The 18849-nt window shown below is 44.9% G+C and overlaps 2 protein-coding genes across 2 annotated transcripts in view; one reads left to right on the forward strand and one right to left on the reverse strand.

The window, feature by feature from the left end:
* The window catches only part of T265_13514 (hypothetical protein), a gene marked incomplete at both ends in the record, with an annotated part of 28879 nt that extends 19500 nt beyond the window's left edge, over positions 1-9379 (forward strand). The window contains 6 exons of the mRNA XM_009169239.1: positions 453-632; positions 1247-1460; positions 3127-3731; positions 4129-4387; positions 6671-7098; positions 8615-9379. Of these exons, the coding sequence (XP_009167503.1) occupies positions 453-632; positions 1247-1460; positions 3127-3731; positions 4129-4387; positions 6671-7098; positions 8615-9037 (2109 nt within the window). The remainder of the gene's footprint in view (positions 1-452; positions 633-1246; positions 1461-3126; positions 3732-4128; positions 4388-6670; positions 7099-8614) is intronic.
* A 1883-nt stretch (positions 9380-11262) lies between these two features.
* The window catches only part of T265_04447 (hypothetical protein), a gene marked incomplete at both ends in the record, with an annotated part of 40974 nt that continues 33387 nt past the window's right edge, over positions 11263-18849 (reverse strand). Inside the window, 3 exons of the mRNA XM_009169196.1 lie at positions 11263-11432; positions 17566-17736; positions 18629-18786. Of these exons, the coding sequence (XP_009167460.1) occupies positions 11263-11432; positions 17566-17736; positions 18629-18786 (499 nt within the window). The remainder of the gene's footprint in view (positions 11433-17565; positions 17737-18628; positions 18787-18849) is intronic.

Genomic DNA, 18849 nt, shown 5'->3' on the forward strand with positions numbered 1-18849 from the left:
CTTTCACTATGACAACTTTCCGCGTAGCTGCTACCGAAAGCCAAAACGAGGGGATACTGATTGGACGGGATTGGATACGATAACTGACCACTAGAAACGCTGTAACAGGTCATAAATTATTTAATAATAACTGTTCTCAACGGAGTCCTATCATCAGCTGGAAGACGAATTTTTGAAAGACAACTTCCGTGGGTAAATTACACTCACTTCGAAGTTTCTTTGACAACTGATGAAATTTGTGTTTTTTCTTGTGATTCGATTTCTGAGGAGTTGAAATTTATCCATTGCTTTCAAAATGCTAACCCCCCAATGAGTCCTAGATATTCCGTACGCATTTTTAGCTCTTTTCGCTTCCAACGTCGATGACCAGTGGTGTGACTGAACAATTCATTCCATTTCCTCTTTCAAAATTTTTTATTTCAACGGGATTTTTGTTATCTCGTCTTGTTCAGGTTGCAGTCTACGGCGTTATTGTACAAAACAACACCCTGTCAAACCAAAAAATACCGCCCAGATTCACCCTTTTGAGTGAAACCGTAATTCAGAAGACGTCTGCAGATGTCACAGAAACCAGAGCGGAACCAAGGAAAGCCAGTAGTGCAGAACAGAACACGAAAGTCGGGAGCAACCAGGTAAGTTTTGGATGTTTGAACATTTGTATAGGACAAGTGTTACAGATATTTAATAGATACTGTGATGTGAACTTCAATTCGGAAGACTAAGTGCACTCGAAGGGAAGTTCTCAGGTTGAACTGATGCTCGGCTTTCAGCTGGCATATCCAGTAGAACAAAAACAGTGACACGACAGATGCAAGCGATGAACAAAAGCAAACGGAAATGATAATTGAAGAAATTTTGTCGTTCCGTTACGTAGTAAGCTGGGTCTTTCCAAAACAGGATTTCAGATTTCTTAACAGCCACCTGTCTGTCCTCAAAAGACCAATCCAGTAATTGTATTCTACTTGTGGTAGCATCGCATATTGCATCCATTTTCATACTGAGATAAGAGCACTGGTCATGTCAGTTTGCCATCATTAGAAGCGCATTAGGTGCCTATCAGATCACGTGACTGGTCAAGTGTAGAGGCAAGCGCCACAAACACGTTAGCTGATGCGACTGAGTGGGCATCAGATGAGCGTTGTTCACTCCAGCCGTTCTAAAGAATCTAATCGATTATGCTTTGAACAGAGCAAAAAGGATTATTTTTGAATTAAAAAGCCTAAATACTCCCTATTTGTTTTTACAGAAAACCGTAGAAGATGTTATCTCTCGCCACACCGCTGGCAATTCAGAGGTACCTCAGAAATCAGTTGCAAAACACAAACTGGTTAACTTAAAAGAAAACCATATTATCATTGTTGTGCTGGGGTCACTCGCAGGGGTGCTTCTGGTCGTAGCTGTGATGTTGATCATCCTATGTCTCTGGTGTCAACTACGAACCAAAAGAAACACGTATTCAGGTGAGTGAACTTGGTTGCTTCATTGAAAATATGTATGAGAGCCCAAATGTTTCGCTTTTAAGAAACTCTTGCAAGTACAAGCCTTACTTCTGGACCAAAAAACTGCATCTAACGAAGGACAGTGGCAATAGAACAGACTTCCTTTCATCACAAGACATCACGGATCTTTTCCAGATAAGCTCCGCCACTAATGCAAAAAGTGCATGTGCGAAAAGTTAAGCCCCGCCTCACTTTTCGCCAGCTCCAATTTAATGTACGCACGTAACCTTGACTTATTTTTGGTGGAAACTATTCCTTATCCGTATCTAGGCTCATTTTGTGCAAACATTTTCTCCGTTCAGACGTAAAACCTTAAATAAACTTTCTGACGCTTTCAACTCTCGTTCATGACAAGGAGACGGTAATACGTTTGTTGCAAAGCCACGGAGTGATCCATCAGTAACGTTTATGCAACAATGGCCACCAAATGACACTTTCAACTGTTTCTGACAGGTGGAGGTGTAATGCCCGACATTGTCGGCAAGAAATCGGTCTCTGAAAGGGAACTTGGCTGGAGCGGTTTAGGATGGAGTTTAGGACAGTAATTCTATTCACTTATTGCTGGTCCAAAAATTTGGCAGAAATCAAATTCTGCTAAGAGGAATTATCCATTAACCACACGACCGCTGTTGACTGGAAGAACTGTCTTCGCGAAGTTTGCGCCCGACGGCTTTTGTAGACTCCAACAGTTATCGGCGGCCCAGGTCTACACGTCGAGATAGATGAAACGCCAATATCTCGCCGTAAAAACCGCGCAGGGCGAGTCCTTTCGTAGCAGGAGAACTACTTCCTGATGGGTACGACTTTTTTTTACCAGGAAGGTTAGATTCCCAAAAATAACCCCAGAATGTTTGAAACCTAGTGAGACCACCAAACTTCACCAAAATCTCAGTAGGGAACCCGGCATGCATCCAGGCAAGTCGCGCAGTCAATTGAGCAATGACTGATGAGTGTTCAGGAACGCAACAGAAGCACGGTCAATGATGATTGGTGTTCACCGAGCGCCAGTCAGTCTGGATCAATGTCAAAAGTGCCCTTTAAATAGCGCTATACCCCTTGAGACTTTTGCATTCGCTTGTTTGCAATAAAGCAGTTCTATTTCTTGTTAGCGAGTCCTTTTCCGGCACTAAGGCAAGGTAGTTAGATACCAGAGTTTTTAAGGCTTGGTAAACGCAATTCAGTAACTGCTGAGAACTCTTCTCACTTGATTGATCTAGCAATGCATCATGCTGAATGAGCATTGACCGCCCCTGAATTTCTCGCCGTAATTGTCTTTAATGAATGGCGAACTGTAGATAAAAAAATCATTCATCTGTAGCACCCTTTCGGTGCCTAACTGCCATGCCACCCAAAGGTTGCACGAGGGCTGGGATACTGCCAGGTTGCCCAAGCCTAGACAGAGGAAGTCGAGAGGCGGAAGTTGGATTCGGAACACGGGTCTTCCGGTTAGTAAATCCGCGCTCTAACCACTTGGGCTAACTGACGCCTCCCCCAGTAATCGGTCTGCCAACGGTTGACCAATATCTGACCTGACAAACAAATGAGGGAAAGCTGGTCCCCGCTCAGTACTGTTAGTGTGCTGTTTTTTGCGTTTTCGTTATTTTTTTCGGTGTGAACGACATTGCAGTCGCTTACGTTCTGTTTTCACCTAAAACAGATATCTTCAAATCTCCGAACAAGGGTCGCGCGACAATCTCATCGACCGAAGTTCCTTGCACTCCAATCGAACGCGGTTTAAACGGTCACCCGGGATTGTCGTACACTGATGCCTATCTAACAGACTACCTATTGGCTCAGCCGACAACACTGGATCCAAACGTACAGCTTCTTGGGAATTTCACTGCAATGCTCAAAGACCCACATTCAACCCTAAGTTGGCCATCCCTGGCTTTCACGGGTGATGTTCTACATCACAACTCGGTCGGACCATGGTCGAACTCTTTACGGCAGTCCGCTGCCAATCCTGTTCTGAACGGATATTTTCCTGGAGCTGGACCACAGCCCTCGATGGCGAGCAATGGTGCAATCAACGGACTATTCTTCGCCGCCGAACAAACATCTTACAAGCACACCACAGAAGATGAGGATGGAGATTCCGCCCCCTTGGATTCGGTCAACGAAGAAACGGAGAGAGATCGAGGCGGCGGTCCGGGCAAAGGGGATCAGTTTGGATCGATTCCTTTTTTCCCTGACAACGTAGAGGAAGAAACCAATGCTGGTCAGAATGACCAAGTACGTATAGTTGGGTAAAAATCACGCAGGGTCAAGCAGAATAGTCACAATGAACAACGAGAATGTGTGGTGTAATCTGTTAGAAGGTTGTACAACAGGCCCAGGTCTCAGTTAGATGACCGAAATTCTCCTCTATTTGTGTATCAATACATGTGGACATTAAAGTACACATGTCCACGGATGTCCCATAGTAATGAGCGCTGGAAACTTATCTTCAACGCTAGGTTCCTACTGCCGAAATCAGTGCAATTCTCAGTGTGAAAACAGTGATTCAACGGAGGTACACTTTCTGGGCAAGGCATGGTTAACCCTTAGTTTGTATAAGTAACCGTGGTGATACCGTGTCCATCATACCATCCATCAACTGACACACCCTTAATGCTCTCCAAATTTACAGTCATCTTCCGTCTACTCACACATTGGATCCATTTCCACACTGAACGAACTTCCGCCCCGTATTTACGACAAGAACGGCCCAAGAAGCAATGGCGCGAATCCAATATCCAGCCCCGTTTACATTCCCGGACACGAGTCTCAACTGATGCGACCGATTCCCATGTATCTCAGACCACAGACATCCCTGCCCGGTCCCACAACGGATCGATCGGGTTTCTATTCAGCATTCGGATCGGGCTTCATTCAACCTGACTTGAAGCGTAAGTTGACGGGAAAAAATGTCATCGTTTCTTTCCCTGGAATGCCAAATCGGATCGTTATGATATAGTCTTCCGTGCGAACACACTGATATGTGCTCTTGGTTCCAAGGCGCGTTAAATGATTCCCACTTTAAGGCCCGATTGACTACCACAAAACAACCGGCTTCGTCCGAAGCACGTGACCATAAGACAGTTTGTGACAAAAAACTTGATGCGCAGTCAGGACGGGAAAATAGCTAGCCAACAACTTCAAACGTGTGAAGCACGTCGTCAAAATTGTTTACCGCACTGTGGGGTTTTCACACAAAAAAGGAACAGGAAGTACAACTGTCCAAAGTAACCCAAACACACTTGCTAAAATGCACGATTGTTGAGAAATCGAATCCATGTGTGTGTGAGTCTCGGAACGGCCGCAACTAAGTGGTTTCTGGGGCGAGGGTTTAGCAACCGGTTATATTTGGTCTCTCACCGATTCACAGAAGCAAAAGCTTGAAATTGTCATAATGATTGGGTTACCCGGAAACCAAGTTTTATGCGGTCTATATTGGTAGGAGGTTTTGCTTCGCCAGACAAGTTTCTTTTTGACGGGTGCAGAACAGCCAGTGTGTGAGGTTCTTTATAAAGCGACAGTTGTTTCTTCCTTCACAATGAAATGATGATAGAAGGTGAAAGTAGATGGCCTGTAGCATGAGCTGACCAAGCCCTGAAGAAGAGTATCGTTCTTTGTAATGTACTACTCATAAAGTTGCTGAAAATCCGTCGACAGCCCACGACCAGCTTCGCCCTTTTGGGGGCTCATCAGGTAGGCGCAGTCCCCGGGTTTCCGTCAACCTTATGTTCTACTTGAAACCAAATCGCACGAAATTAGTGAATATAGACTCATTTGCAAACTAATTTGGTTTTTTCGAGAGACTCACCTGGAACCCAGCTGAATTCCTCGGTTGTGATATTCTCAGGCAACTGAATGTACGTATCGTGAGTATCGTTCATTTTGGATTAACGTATTGATAAGCATAGCCAAATTGTTGTGAAGAGTTATAAATTCGTTGTCTATGAAATAGACTGTGAAGATGGAAACCGAATATTTAAGGATATTTTGCGTCCTCAGATCGCAGGTCTCAGGCACCATAAACACAGCTCTCAGAGTCGTTTTTTCTTAATTCTTCAACTTGATCGATTGACAGCAAATCAGCAATATTCAAAGAATGTGGCAAATTCCATATGATCATGCTTGACTTGGTCTTCTAGTGATAACTTTTCAAATTCACTCGCCGTAGGAATTATTCTTCCTTTCGAAAAGTTGCCTTTCGTCAACACGTGATCACGTGATGAGAATCCAGTGACCGAAGGCACCATATCCTATTCGCGTGAGATCTGATCACACAGCTAATCAACCGTTCATCGCCGAACGGAGTCAACACGTGATCACGTGATGAGAATCCACTGGCCCAAGGCACCATATCCTGTCCGAGTGAGATCTTATCACACAGCTGATCAACCGTTCATCGCCAAACGGATAAATGATCAACCACAATTCGGGAGGTTGACAGTTCGAATCAAACTGAGAATTCATGAGGTGTGCACGATTCCCAATGAGGAGAAAGTGGTTGTACACATAACGGAATCATTTACCGGATGAAATCACGGTTGCCAACCCATTTTCTTAAATTTCTTACTTATTGTCGCGCAACTAATTCTGATGCAAATGAGTGTACTTGTCAAGTAGAACATAAGGTTAGCGGAAACTCGGGGACTGTACCTAACTGATCAGCCAGCTCTAAAAAGGGCGAAACCGGTCATAGGCTGTCCATACGTTTCCAGTAACCTTGTGAGTAGTCTCCTTTAACCAGTTTATTCACCACTAACTGTTGGGCTGATCACAATCTTACAACATGGCTTTTTCTGCATACAATGACGATCACCGGACACATCGAATTATTCGTTCTTTGTACGTTTTCCCACAAGTCCTACCTAATTATGGACACTACTGAGGACAGGTCAAGTGAAGCTTTGACCGGTTGCTTAGACAGTATAACGACCGTTCAAATGAGAGAGAGAGCGATCCTCTTCTGCGGCAAAGAAGTTACAATCCCTATCGGGGAGAATAAGCACACAGTACATTACTGACCTTACAGGGAGGTCAACACCATTTTAAGCTCTGTTAGTGGAATCATATGCTTGTTCATGCTTGTTCGGCCGGATCTACCTCAGAAACGCTTCAATTTTTACCATTGAATTCCAACTCACCCGCAACATATCGGGGTTTTTCTTGTTTATTTTTAGCAACTATCCCTCTACAGCCTAACCTGTTCTACCGTACGCTCCCACCAAGAAACCTCTTGGATCCCACAAAACAGTTGGAAATGGTTCAGCGACTCCGAAGTCCGGAGAACAATCCACTTTCACTTATCCAACCGGACCGCCAAACATGTGGCATCAGACCGAGTTTCCCGGCTGTTGCGTTCAATAATGTCCTTACTAGTTATCCGTATAGACCTGCTCCGGCAAGCAATCCGTCTGAACCAAAGACTATTCTAAACGAACCTGATACTGCTAATATGTCTCACCTTGGTACCCAGCAATTTCTAGAGAAACTTGTCTCCGATTCTGCAAGGAACTTCGGTCTGCCTGCGCGATGCGAACAAGAGTATCCGGCTGATGTGGACGGAGCGGTTCAAGAACGGACCGAAAGCCATTCTACCAACAAGAAGGTTAGTAAATCAATTGCACCTTCTACTCTTAGCTTATTTATTAGCCAGTCCATATTGCAATCGATGTTTAAATCATGTCGTGGAGTCTCCATTACGCCCAGGATGAACGGTCAGCAGTGTGGCTGAACAACACTGCTTCAATGTCATAGGTAGGACAGCTCGAATTCTCAACAGGTGACTTGATGGTAACAGTTGCCAAGTTAGCGCACGTGATATATGCCTAATGTGATTCGGGTGTAATGATGATACTACTGATAGGGGAGCTATGCGAGTAGTATGTCTTCTCGTAAATCCGCTTCGCGTCTCTTGAAAAGCGAAATCTGTTACGGAATTTGTGGAGTCGCTTTGTAGCATTTGCTTGCGATTGAGCAACAGTCAATGAATATCCGGAAAAATTCAGGAAGACGCGTTCAAAGAGAAGATGGATATTCAGTTTTTGTGAACAAGATGCATATGAGAGTTTTGCTTCCCTGTCCAATAGTCTGTAACTGTTCAGTTGACATTTTCTAATAAATAACTCCTCAGCGAAGGCCTTCTCCCTTTGACGGGTAGCACATAACGATGTGTAACCTGGAGGTGACGTCCTCACACTTGTTACCAGCTGATGAACGCTAGCTTCCATGTCTATTCTCAACGCTAATGGAGGCCGCATCCCACGTGAACTGAACAGTACATACTGTTGAATTTATGTGCGAAGATTACTGGCAAATTCCATCGGACTTGAGTTCAAAGTTCAAAGAAGGGACTGTGGCTGCTTAATGAACATCAATAAGAGCGAAAGCGCTCGCGGGCTGTCGAGGAGTTATCATTAACTTCATGTTTACTGTTGCTAGTAATTTTCAGCTGTGATTTCGTTATGTAACTGAAATCGATCTGTGCCAAAGCACTTCCCGAGGAGCCAGCCAACACTTGTGACTACGTGCTTTAGATCCCAGAATGGAGGGGTGAGTGGCGCTAAATCCTGTCTAAGTGACAGCTGATGAGTAGGGCAAGATGGCTCAGTAGTTAGAGCACGAATTTACAGACCGGAAGGTCCGTGGTTCGAACCCGACCTCTGCCCTTTCCCTGTCTAAGCTTGGGCAATCTGACAGTATCCTAGCCCTCGTGCTTCCTTCTGGTGGCATGGCAGTAAAGCACTGAAAGTGTGCCACAGCAGTATGCAACCCATGTCATCAGGGAAGCTTTCGACCAGAGAACAAAGCACAGTCCTACATCGTCGGTAGCCAGACACGCGTCAGATAATGAACCTCGGACTTATTCACACAAGGCCCCAAAGATGACCGAATCTGAGCAAATCAGACCAGTTCCGGCACGAAGATGTTTGGACGAATGATTTCCTCATTTTGGTACTGATCAGGTGACTTACGAAAATCGACCAATCAGTTTATGCCAGCGACTGGGAAGAATATAAGAATGGTAACATATTGAAACATGTTTTCCGTCAGTCCTACTGACGTTCAAACCCTTATTTTTGCAACTATATCTCACCTGTTTACTCCTGTCCCACTACTTTCAGTTGGGATCAACCTACACTGACAGCGGCGTTGATCTACAGGCTTCCGGAAATATTGATTCAAATGGACGTGGAGATGTGCAGTCCAAGTTGGAAACACAAAACCCTTCATCTCCGGATTACACAAGCCCAAAGACAGTGGACAGCGTTCTGGAAGATGAAATCCACATAAGACGACCAATTCGCACGCATGACAATAACAGGTATAAGTCGCATTACTCCAGTCAATCAGACGGAAGTTTGACGGAAGGCGAAACTCGAAATTGTAGCTCCAACAAAGTGCCCGCGATGGGTCGGTCGTGTAACGGAGCAACCGACCATCTTCCAAAGAATTTGGGGCGCTTCAGACTGAGGAACAAACGTCCGTATTCGGAGGATCACGGAGATGATGCACTCAAAAACCTGATGCCTGATTTCATTGTCTGATTGCGACGAGAACAATGGCGTCACTGAGTAGTATTTTCCCGTTTCTATTGCATATGTTCCCCACTGCGCCATCTGGCTGAACATCAGATAGGATTGATATGCGTTTGTAGTTGCACTCCGTCTGTTCTCCGAAAACAGCCCGACAAGAAATGGTTTTATTTATCCGCATTTATACATGCTTCCTGTTGATCGATGTGGTGGTCAGGGAGAAGAGGACGGGGGAGCTCTCCTCATTCTGTACAACATTGCAGACATCATACTATTCCGGAGATATACAGAACGATGGGAATATACAAAGATGAAATTAGATAAAGTTAATAGTAAATTTGAAATAAAAGGAACCTTTAAAGCAATAATTTGTTGTTGCTGTTTCACTCGGACCCGATGGCTAGTATCCACACACACACTCACTCACACACAGAGTTGTAACAACGAGTTTTTGGAAACGCTTCTTAAACCAAGGGTCGAACGGGTGGATAGAGGGGGGCAGCGAAAGTCTGTCATCGGTTGACAACGTGGTTTGACAAATCAATTTGTTTGCAGGAGTTCTACACGCATCTTTGGCAAGCTGACTACTGATGAATGGTACCACACGGTTACTTCAAGATCCATATGGGGACTTGATAGTTATTTAACTGGGAGCAGTCAAGAAGCAGTCAAGAACTAGTTGATCTCATTAAGGTTGCGCACACAGATGAGGTCTATGAATGTTTGATGACGCATGAACTCCGAATGTGATCGAGTCCTTATACAGAGGTAACATACTACTCGCAGTTTTCTTTTGTTTGTTTCGTTTTCAGCGGATAATACAGCGGACTGCTTTTACCAATGGTTAGAACGTCCGGATAGCCACAAAATGTTTTCGAAAATTCCCGTTAGGTTAGAATAGTTATACGTGTATGGTAAACTTTCCCGTTACCACTCGGTCGCCAATCATAGGCAAGAAAGATGTTGGTGAATGGATCCATATTGGATCTTTTCCAGATAAGCCCCACCAAAAAATTAGCCCCCACTACTCAAAAAAGATTAGAAATAAAAGGTTATGAAATTAGTACTTTTGGTTTTTATTGAAGAGGGTGAAAATAGGACATGTCATTGATAATTGGCATGAAAAGGTCCGTTTTTCGGTACCTTTGCCTCCAAACGAACTCGTACAAGTAGCTGTCCACCAAAGATCGATGTGTGCCGCATTCGCGTTTATTCTGCACCTTGTAGACGTACCAAAGGGACTCGATAGTTTGTGTGTGAGCTCCAGTCGTTGGACCCACAAATTTTTCGGTATGATTAACCGTTTCATGAATATAACTCATGTCAATCATCGTTTCAATTCCTTAGTATGATGCCCACCTATCGGGGTCGATGATTGAGCCGGGAGCGATACAGGCCTGGATTGTGTCCATCAAAGTGGTCGCAGTTCGATCTGGCACTGCATACCTAAACACTGTTTAGTTTCCCTCCGAAAATCCACTGCCGGGGAAGGACTCACCCTGTGTGGTTTTTACGGCGAGATATTAGCGTTTCATCGGTCTCGACGTGTAAACCTGGGCCGCCGATAACTGTTGGAGTCTGCAAAAGCCGTCAGGCGCAAACTTCGCGATGAAAGTTCTTCCAGTCAACAGCACCCGTCTTCTCTCGGGTGCGTCGTGAGGCTTGTGAGTAGCTACATATTCAGCTACATGCAAAAAGCTTGTCGGTTGTGCTCAGCCCCCACCCCCCATGCGTCCAAAATTTACCAATTGGCTGCACACACGCGTGTATTGTAGCTTCGTAGTTCATTTTTCAATGTGAAAAAAGTATACATATTTGATTTGAAAACATGGCGTAATTTACCAGCTAGGTCAGTTGATATGCATACGCTAACCGCCCCCAACTTCTCTCTCTTGTGATCATCTGGATAACTGTGACCATTGATACAAACTTCCCCATTCATACATATAGTTACTCCGCCATTGTGCTGATCGATCTCCACCTGGTTTGCTCCGTCACGACCCTCCGTGGCGCTCATTCACCAAGGCCACCTCGTCCGACACTGGTGTGCCAACACGTGTGTGTATATGTGCGCGCCTGTGTAATTAGATCGACCTATCTGCGTTCGTGCTCCATCCGACTTGTTCTGTCGTCGCAACCTAGCGACAAGACTGGCCTTGGAAGGGTAGACAGCAGCCCGAACCAACATTCCACCCCCTCTTATCTAGTGTGCGGACTTCGATCCTGCACTGGGCCGGTCAGTGACTGAGTTGTGCACGCGTTGAATCCAAAAAACGTGGACGATTGAGCATTTCTGTCCAGTTTTTATTGCTTTTGTGCTTTCGAAACCAATACTTCCTCTTGGTCAAACCCACACGCGACTGAAATTTCCCCCTAGCGGGAATCTCTACACCGACGATATGGAAGTCTGGCAAAGGTCATTTTGACTTAACTTTAATTCATTTTTCTTGATCGTCCCACAATCAATACACAAAACTCATGATTTTGAGACAAATATCTTTTCGGTCTAGGATGACCAACGAAGTTTACATGGCGGTCCTAGATACACCTGACTAAATATGGGTTACCCTTTGGACACTTGGATGTATTTCGTATTGAATGTTGATACTACTGATTAGATGTGTTCTGTTATTTGATCCGACTCTTGCGAATTAATTTCGAACATTCCAGAGATGAGGTCGATAACCCAAATGACAAGGTCTTCGATGCTGGCTCCACAGAGGGACACTAAGGTTAATTATGGCGCAAAATCCTGTGTGTAACTCAGTGTGGATGCCCAAGTAATAATGCCCACTTGTAAACAAAAGCTTTATTTTTTTGAATAACGACCGATCTTCCAATCTAAATGACGTGTGACCAGTTAAGTATGGTGTCTGTGACAGCATACTTCTACATACGAATCTTCGGTGGGTAATACATCTAGGTGTTAACCATCACGTGTTAGTTTCACCTGAAAACTTGGATTTACATGCTTTTGGGTCGACGAATACTGAATGGTTTGAGTTTGATTTATATCCAAGCGTGAAACCGGTATCGATCTGACATCGCTTTTGTTACAGGCAACGAGCTTCAAAGCTTGTACGCGTACGCAAATAACTTTGGACGAATACCGTGGAAAATTGGCCTCAATCTGGAATCGAGAAGAGTGAAAAACTCTCACGTAACAATCGACATTTTCCTCGAAATAAAATGGCTATAACACTGAAGTTTAGTGAGATTTTTTAGACGTTTTCAGGTTAGCTTAAAATGGGAGTTGTAGGAACGAATTCATGGAAATTGGACTGTTTTTCCAAATGAAATCATATCAGAACTTATATGGCTGAATGTTGCGTGGAATTCCGCAATGATGTCGCTCTACCGCGAGCAGTTAGGTGTTGCTACGGCCAAGAAGATAACCCCACATGCGATTGGCCAAAAGATCGGGCTGCTTGCCGGTCCAGCATCAAGGCGACCTCTGATTGGCCTAAAGTGTGAACTCAACAACCAATCATGATCCAGTATCCGCCGAATGCTGTATACGACAAGCTGTGCATGTATTTTTGGGATGGTTTTGGACGTACAATACACACATCTGGTGGTCCTTTTGACGAGAATGTCAGTTTGGAAGGTTCAGACAAGTTCAGACAAAAGAAGTTTGAAAAAGTACAATTGAATCTCATTGAATTACTGACTCGGAGGGTAGATGTTCAGCCACTGGCAGCCGATACTAATGAATATTCCGTTACCTCAGCTGACGCAGCCGCGGCCTCAAACACAGAATTCACCCTCGACCCTATTTCTGATCACGTTTTTGACACCGGGTTCAAACGGTACGAAGACTTGTTCAAAACCGATTTTTCAAAGTTTGATGACGGACGGAAAGTTGGAGTACTCGTTCAGAAGCTCGGCACACTGGAGCATGAACGGCACACAAACGTCATCCTCCCCATAATGCCTCGCGACTTACACTTTGATGAAATTGACCAAAGCACTGTATTCGGCGACCAAACATCATTGTTCAGTATCCGTTACCAGTGCCTCAGGCCGTTTAGAAAGATGATGACGATTTGATCACCTTTGCCGGGTTGTCAACCCGGAATGCGAGCGTCTCATGCTCAGCTCAATGACGGAGAACCAGCCCTGGCGTCTCAGTTTTCTATCCGGTCTCTAGTCATCCCAAGATGCGAAAATCTGAGGTAGACTGCTTCACAGAAATGAACAGGATGCTGAAATGATATCACAGAACCTTACCAGCGAATGTCAATGCCTCATCAACCTGAAGCACGATAGGGCTATGATCGATCAAGCAGCTGTGTACAGACAATCAACTTCAGCGCCCCAAAGAAATCTGACAACAAGCCAGACCGAAAACAGAGCAAGCCTTCAACAAGTTGCTGGCAATACAGTGAGTAGCATTTTGTTTCTTATTGTCGGTGCCAGGTGCAATGGTCATGGCTACAAAGAAGATTTTTGTCAATCTTGGAGACCGCAGCCACCGTGCAGCTCACAAATCGCAGTCCAAGTCAGAAACAGTGACGTTCAGATTTCATTTTGCCTACCGAGGGAATTTTGTGACGGTTCGTGTAAACAACATCCCATTTCGTTTGAAGCTTCATACGGGCTCGACATCACGCTGCTCGTTGAGCGAATGTGAAAACGAATAGGAAAGTCACACTGAACATTGGACCGGTGACGCTTCCGGCAGTAAGTTGAGTGTGATTGGCTGGGTTGAATGTTCCATGGCTTGACGGATACCTAATATCATAGCCCCAAACTTGATATCATGGGTTTGAACTATATCAAAAAGCTGAATCTGCTGGGGGGGGGAAATCGATTCCATTTGCAACCGATGCACGCAGTTGCAACCGCATGCACGCAGCACCCGGAGGTGTCCTCGAGAAAACTCAGTTGCCAAAGCATTCACCTGAGGACCTCCTACAACGCCATGCATCCATAATCACCGACGAGGTTGGACGGTATACAAAATCGAGAGCCAGACTGTGCCTCCTCCCCGGTGCCAAACCAGTTTCCAGGCCATATGCAGCCTTACCCATCGTTGACCAGGAACTGGACTGACTACAGAAGGCTGATGTTCTCCAACCGATCAACTGCCGCTTGGGCCCCACCTATCGTGCTGGTGAAGAAGGCTAATGGGACCATCCGGTTGTGTGCAGATTTCTCCACCGGTCTCAACGCTACGTTGGATACCCATCAGTACCCTCTGCCTCTTCCAGACGACAATTTGTTCGCGGAACTGAATGGGGGTAAATGCTTCGCAAAGATTGAATTAGCCGAAGCTTACCTCCAGGTTGAAGTTGAGGAAGAATCCCGAGAACCTCTGACGATCAATTCACACCGCGGGCTGTTCCAGTGTACTCGACTGTCATTCGGTATCAAAACAGCGCCAGCCATCTTTCAACAGATCATGGATACATGATGCTGAAAGATGTCATCGGCGTTGCCGCTCATTTGGATGATCTCACTGTCATAGGTTCCAACCCACACGAATTGTGGCAGCGCCTTGATTAGGTGCTTAGTCGTATTCAGGAATATGGCTTCAGAGTGCGCCAGGAGAAATGCACCTATTTCATGCGGTCGATAATGTACCTTGGGTTCATCATGGACGAACATGGCCGCCGAACCGACCTGGAAAACATCGACACTATTCAACGTACGCCAACACGCACAGACGTGACGTCCCTCAGGTCTTTCCTCAGTCTCATCAGTCACTGCAGTTCGTTTTTGCCCGCCGTGCATCGACCCCGAGGCCCACAAAACCAGCTACTTACCAAAGCCCACAATTCGACATGGTCAGAAGAATGCCAACGCGCCTTTGACTTTGTTAACTTCATGCTGAGTTCCGATTGGCTACCTACCCACTGCGATCCATCGCTGGAATTCACTGTGGCGTCGGCTGCCTCGAGCTATGAAACTGGTGTTTCCCGACAGCAGCCGGAAAGCCACTGCGCATGCGGTCAGATCCCTGACACCTGCCGAGCGCAACTAAATTCGGACAGAACAGGAAGCTTCAGTGATCATGTTTGCGTCCAAAAGTTTCATAAAATGCTCTACGGATGTCAGTTCACCTTACTGAGCGAACACCAACCGCTCCTAACTGCCTTTGACTTGAAGAAGGAGATTCCGGTGTATACCGGTAAACGTCCCCAGCGATGAGCACTCTGCTTCTGGGATTCGACTTCAAGATCAAGTACCAGTCTATCACCAGCCTCCGACAAGCCGACGTACTGTTGCGTCTCTCACTTATGTGGCCGAATCAATGGCATCTGTATATTTTCTGGACAAATATAAACACTAGGGGTGATCATATTACCAGTCTCCGAGAAAATCTGAATGAATACAACAGGAAGTTTCCCAAATCTATTTAATTCTGGTCGTGACCACACCAAACCATGGGACACCTCTGAAAAATGTATCCCACAGAATCTTGTGTAGCGGAAGCACAGAAAACTAGGAATTGCATTTTGAGTGATGGTTTTTAATCAATGCGTCGGGAGATGTCACAAAAGCGCAAAACAAAGGCGCAAAGCATCATCTCCTGAACATATCTAGCCTTGCTGCCATTCTTGTTAAAAAAAAACAGTCGAAATATGGTTAGCTCGGGTGGGTTTACTCTTGGTCGATCAGATGGTGGTTGATCTGTTCGCCGAGTTTGGCAACTGGCTTGCAAACGTTTCGTCTCCAGCCGAGAGATTACCAAACGGACAACTGCAAACGGAAGTCTACAGGAAGGCAACGCATACAGACCAAATTCTCAGCTACCACAGCAGTTGTCCAAACTGTCACAGGCAAAGTTATACCAAGCCTATTGCGGCGCACTTCACCACTACGGAGTCAAAAGTCAGAGAAGAGAAACGCTTGTAAAGAGCTTTTCAGAGAAATGGATACCCCAGAAATTTCATGTGGCGCACTCTCAAAATACTCAATTCGACCAACCCAACAGGAGAACAAAAACGGACCACACTTCCATACCTCAGGAATATTTCGGAAATGCCCTCACGCTTGCTATGACAGTATAACACAACAGTGTCCCACAAACCTACAAACACCCTACGAAGAACACTATCAAACCCAAGGGGACGATTAGACACAATGTTGAGGACCAATACCATGTACAAGATTTAGTTCGGAGATTGTGACAAACACTAAGTGCGACAAGCAAGAAGGAAGTTCTCTACCCGAATCCACAAACACAATCTTGCAACCGAAAGGCACAAACAATTTTCCCTCCTCTCCGTGCACGAAGATCAAGATGGACATAAATTCAACCGGAACACGGTTCACATATTGGTTCAAGCGGGAACGAAGAAAGAACGTGAATTCATGGAAGCATGGCATTCCACTGAAAAAGCCGCCAACAAACCCATCGAAATCGACCCAGTCTATCGACCTCTGAAAGTAAGAGAGCTGAGAGCTATAGGACAGAGAGACGGACAAGCAGACAAACAATCAGGCTGGATAGGATTGAAGTAAGAAAACTACCAAAAATAGAAACCAGCATCACAACCAACCAAATTCAAGGAGGAGAGACCACAACGCAACACAAACCGGGAACGAACCAATCGAAAACGGACTTGAAACACCCCCGAAACAGCCATCCAACCGACTCGTGGAATAACAAGTATAAAGACCATAACGCAGCGTAAGTCACAGCCGGGCAAAAAGTACTATATAAAGGGTATTTACCAGTTAGCCAATCACGTTACGGGATATTCAATACTCTCCGAAAACTATATAAAAGCAGCTGGGCACGGAGGATGCACCCCCTCAACTACGCATTGACGATGTCTCCTCGACTGGGGACGAAACGTTCGCTAGCCAATTGTCAAGCTGGGCGGAGAGATCAACTAATATCTGATCAAACAACACTTGTTACTAAATAAATTTTGGAGTGGCTTGCGACTTCGTGTAGCAGATATACCATTTTAATTTTTTATGATCTGGAATGATAATAATAAAGAGTTTGGCATTGATTTTGGAGGTTTCCTGTCAGACATGGGATGAGTGATGAGTTGAACACCGCTCAGGTTGCATGAACCACTAGGAATGAGACTTTCGAATCAACGTTACACTGGTATGATGTGCGTGTTGGCTAGTTGGTCCATTTTTAAGAAACGGATAATCTCTTCTTTCTTCGATGCGATCGGCCGTGTTATTCAGTTCATTGTGACCAGGAGGTTTGTTATTCATAAGGAGTAATGTATAACCCACTAATTCTACCTCAAACCTGGCCCTGAATACACCAGTGAGGAGAGTGAAAAAAGCATCTCTATTTGCCAGACTCTATTGTCTACTCCGATAGACAACCGAATCAAGAATATCTAATCTCAGTCCACGACCAAAATACCGAATTGAGGCAACAGAAGTTCAATTGAATTTTGTAGCTACTGAATAGTTAACAGTAGTTGAGGACTTACGTTTCCATCATGTGGGTAGTTCACTTTGTCGGTGAGCTACTGGTCAAAGGAGGCCTTTATTATCGGAACTACAGCATCCAGAAACTATACATGAAAAATGTACTTTTATTGCAAAATGTCAGTCACAAGATTTCATTCGGAGCACGGCGACACCCGAATTATACCGACCAATCTTCATTTGTCCTGGCAACAATGTCCACTTGTCACTGGACGGGTCATAGCGTTCTATGGAGGTTAGTCGGTTCCCTCCATCCCATCCACCAATAGCGTAGAGAATACCGTTGTGAGCAACAAGACCTGTGGTGAGTATAAAATTAAAGGCATAGTGGTTTTATGAAAAAAGTAACTCTGACAGCTTGTACGAAGATACGAAGGGAAGACAAGTTCCCGAATACCTACGTGTTACACTGATGCAACCTCCATAGTGTTTGAAATTTGCACCGGGCTGAAGGTGAGTGGTCGTAAGCGGTGATTGGAGAGGGTCAGTCGTAAGACCATCAGTTTTTCCAAACTGGTGGTCCACGATTGACGCTTCCAACCAAGCAGTATATGCCAGAAAATTGTCTGATGATGGGCCACACAACTCATCATCATCATCATCATCATCCTCATCATCATCATCATCATCATCCTCATCATCATCATCATCATCATCCTCATCATCATCATCATCATCATCCTCATCATCATCATCATCATCATCCTCATCATCATCATCATCATCATCCTCATCATCATCATCATCATCATCCTCATCATCATCATCATCATCATCCTCATCATCATCATCATCATCATCCTCATCATCATCATCATCATCATCCTCATCATCATCATCATCATCATCCTCATCATCATCATCATCATCATCCTCATCATCATCATCATCATCATCCTCATCATCATCATCATCATCATCCTCATCATCATCATCATCATCATCCTCATCATCATCATCATCATCATCCTCATCATCATCATCATCATCATCCTCATCATCATCATCATCATCATCCTCATCATCATCATCATCATCATCCTCATCATCATCATCATCATCATCCTCATCATCATCATCATCATCATCCTCATCATCATCATCATCATCATCCTCATCATCATCATCATCATCATCCTCATCATCATCATCATCATCATCCTCAACTAAAACAACATCATGATCGCTCACCTAGTCCTCCACGTTTTGTAGTCATCGATGAGACGGTTTGCCACGACTTTGTATCTCGTGAATAGACCTCCGTTGCACCCGAGACACCAACGTTTGCGCACCAACCGCCAACAGCATACAGATTGTTGTCTATCGCACACAAACCCAGCCCGCAGCGTCTGAGGAATAGAACACAAGTAGGTTTATGACGACAAAATCGTCATTGTGCGAATCAAACTCCA

This window comes from Opisthorchis viverrini (assembly GCF_000715545.1).
Source record: "Opisthorchis viverrini unplaced genomic scaffold opera_v5_76, whole genome shotgun sequence".
NCBI lineage: Eukaryota > Metazoa > Platyhelminthes > Trematoda > Opisthorchiida > Opisthorchiidae > Opisthorchis > Opisthorchis viverrini.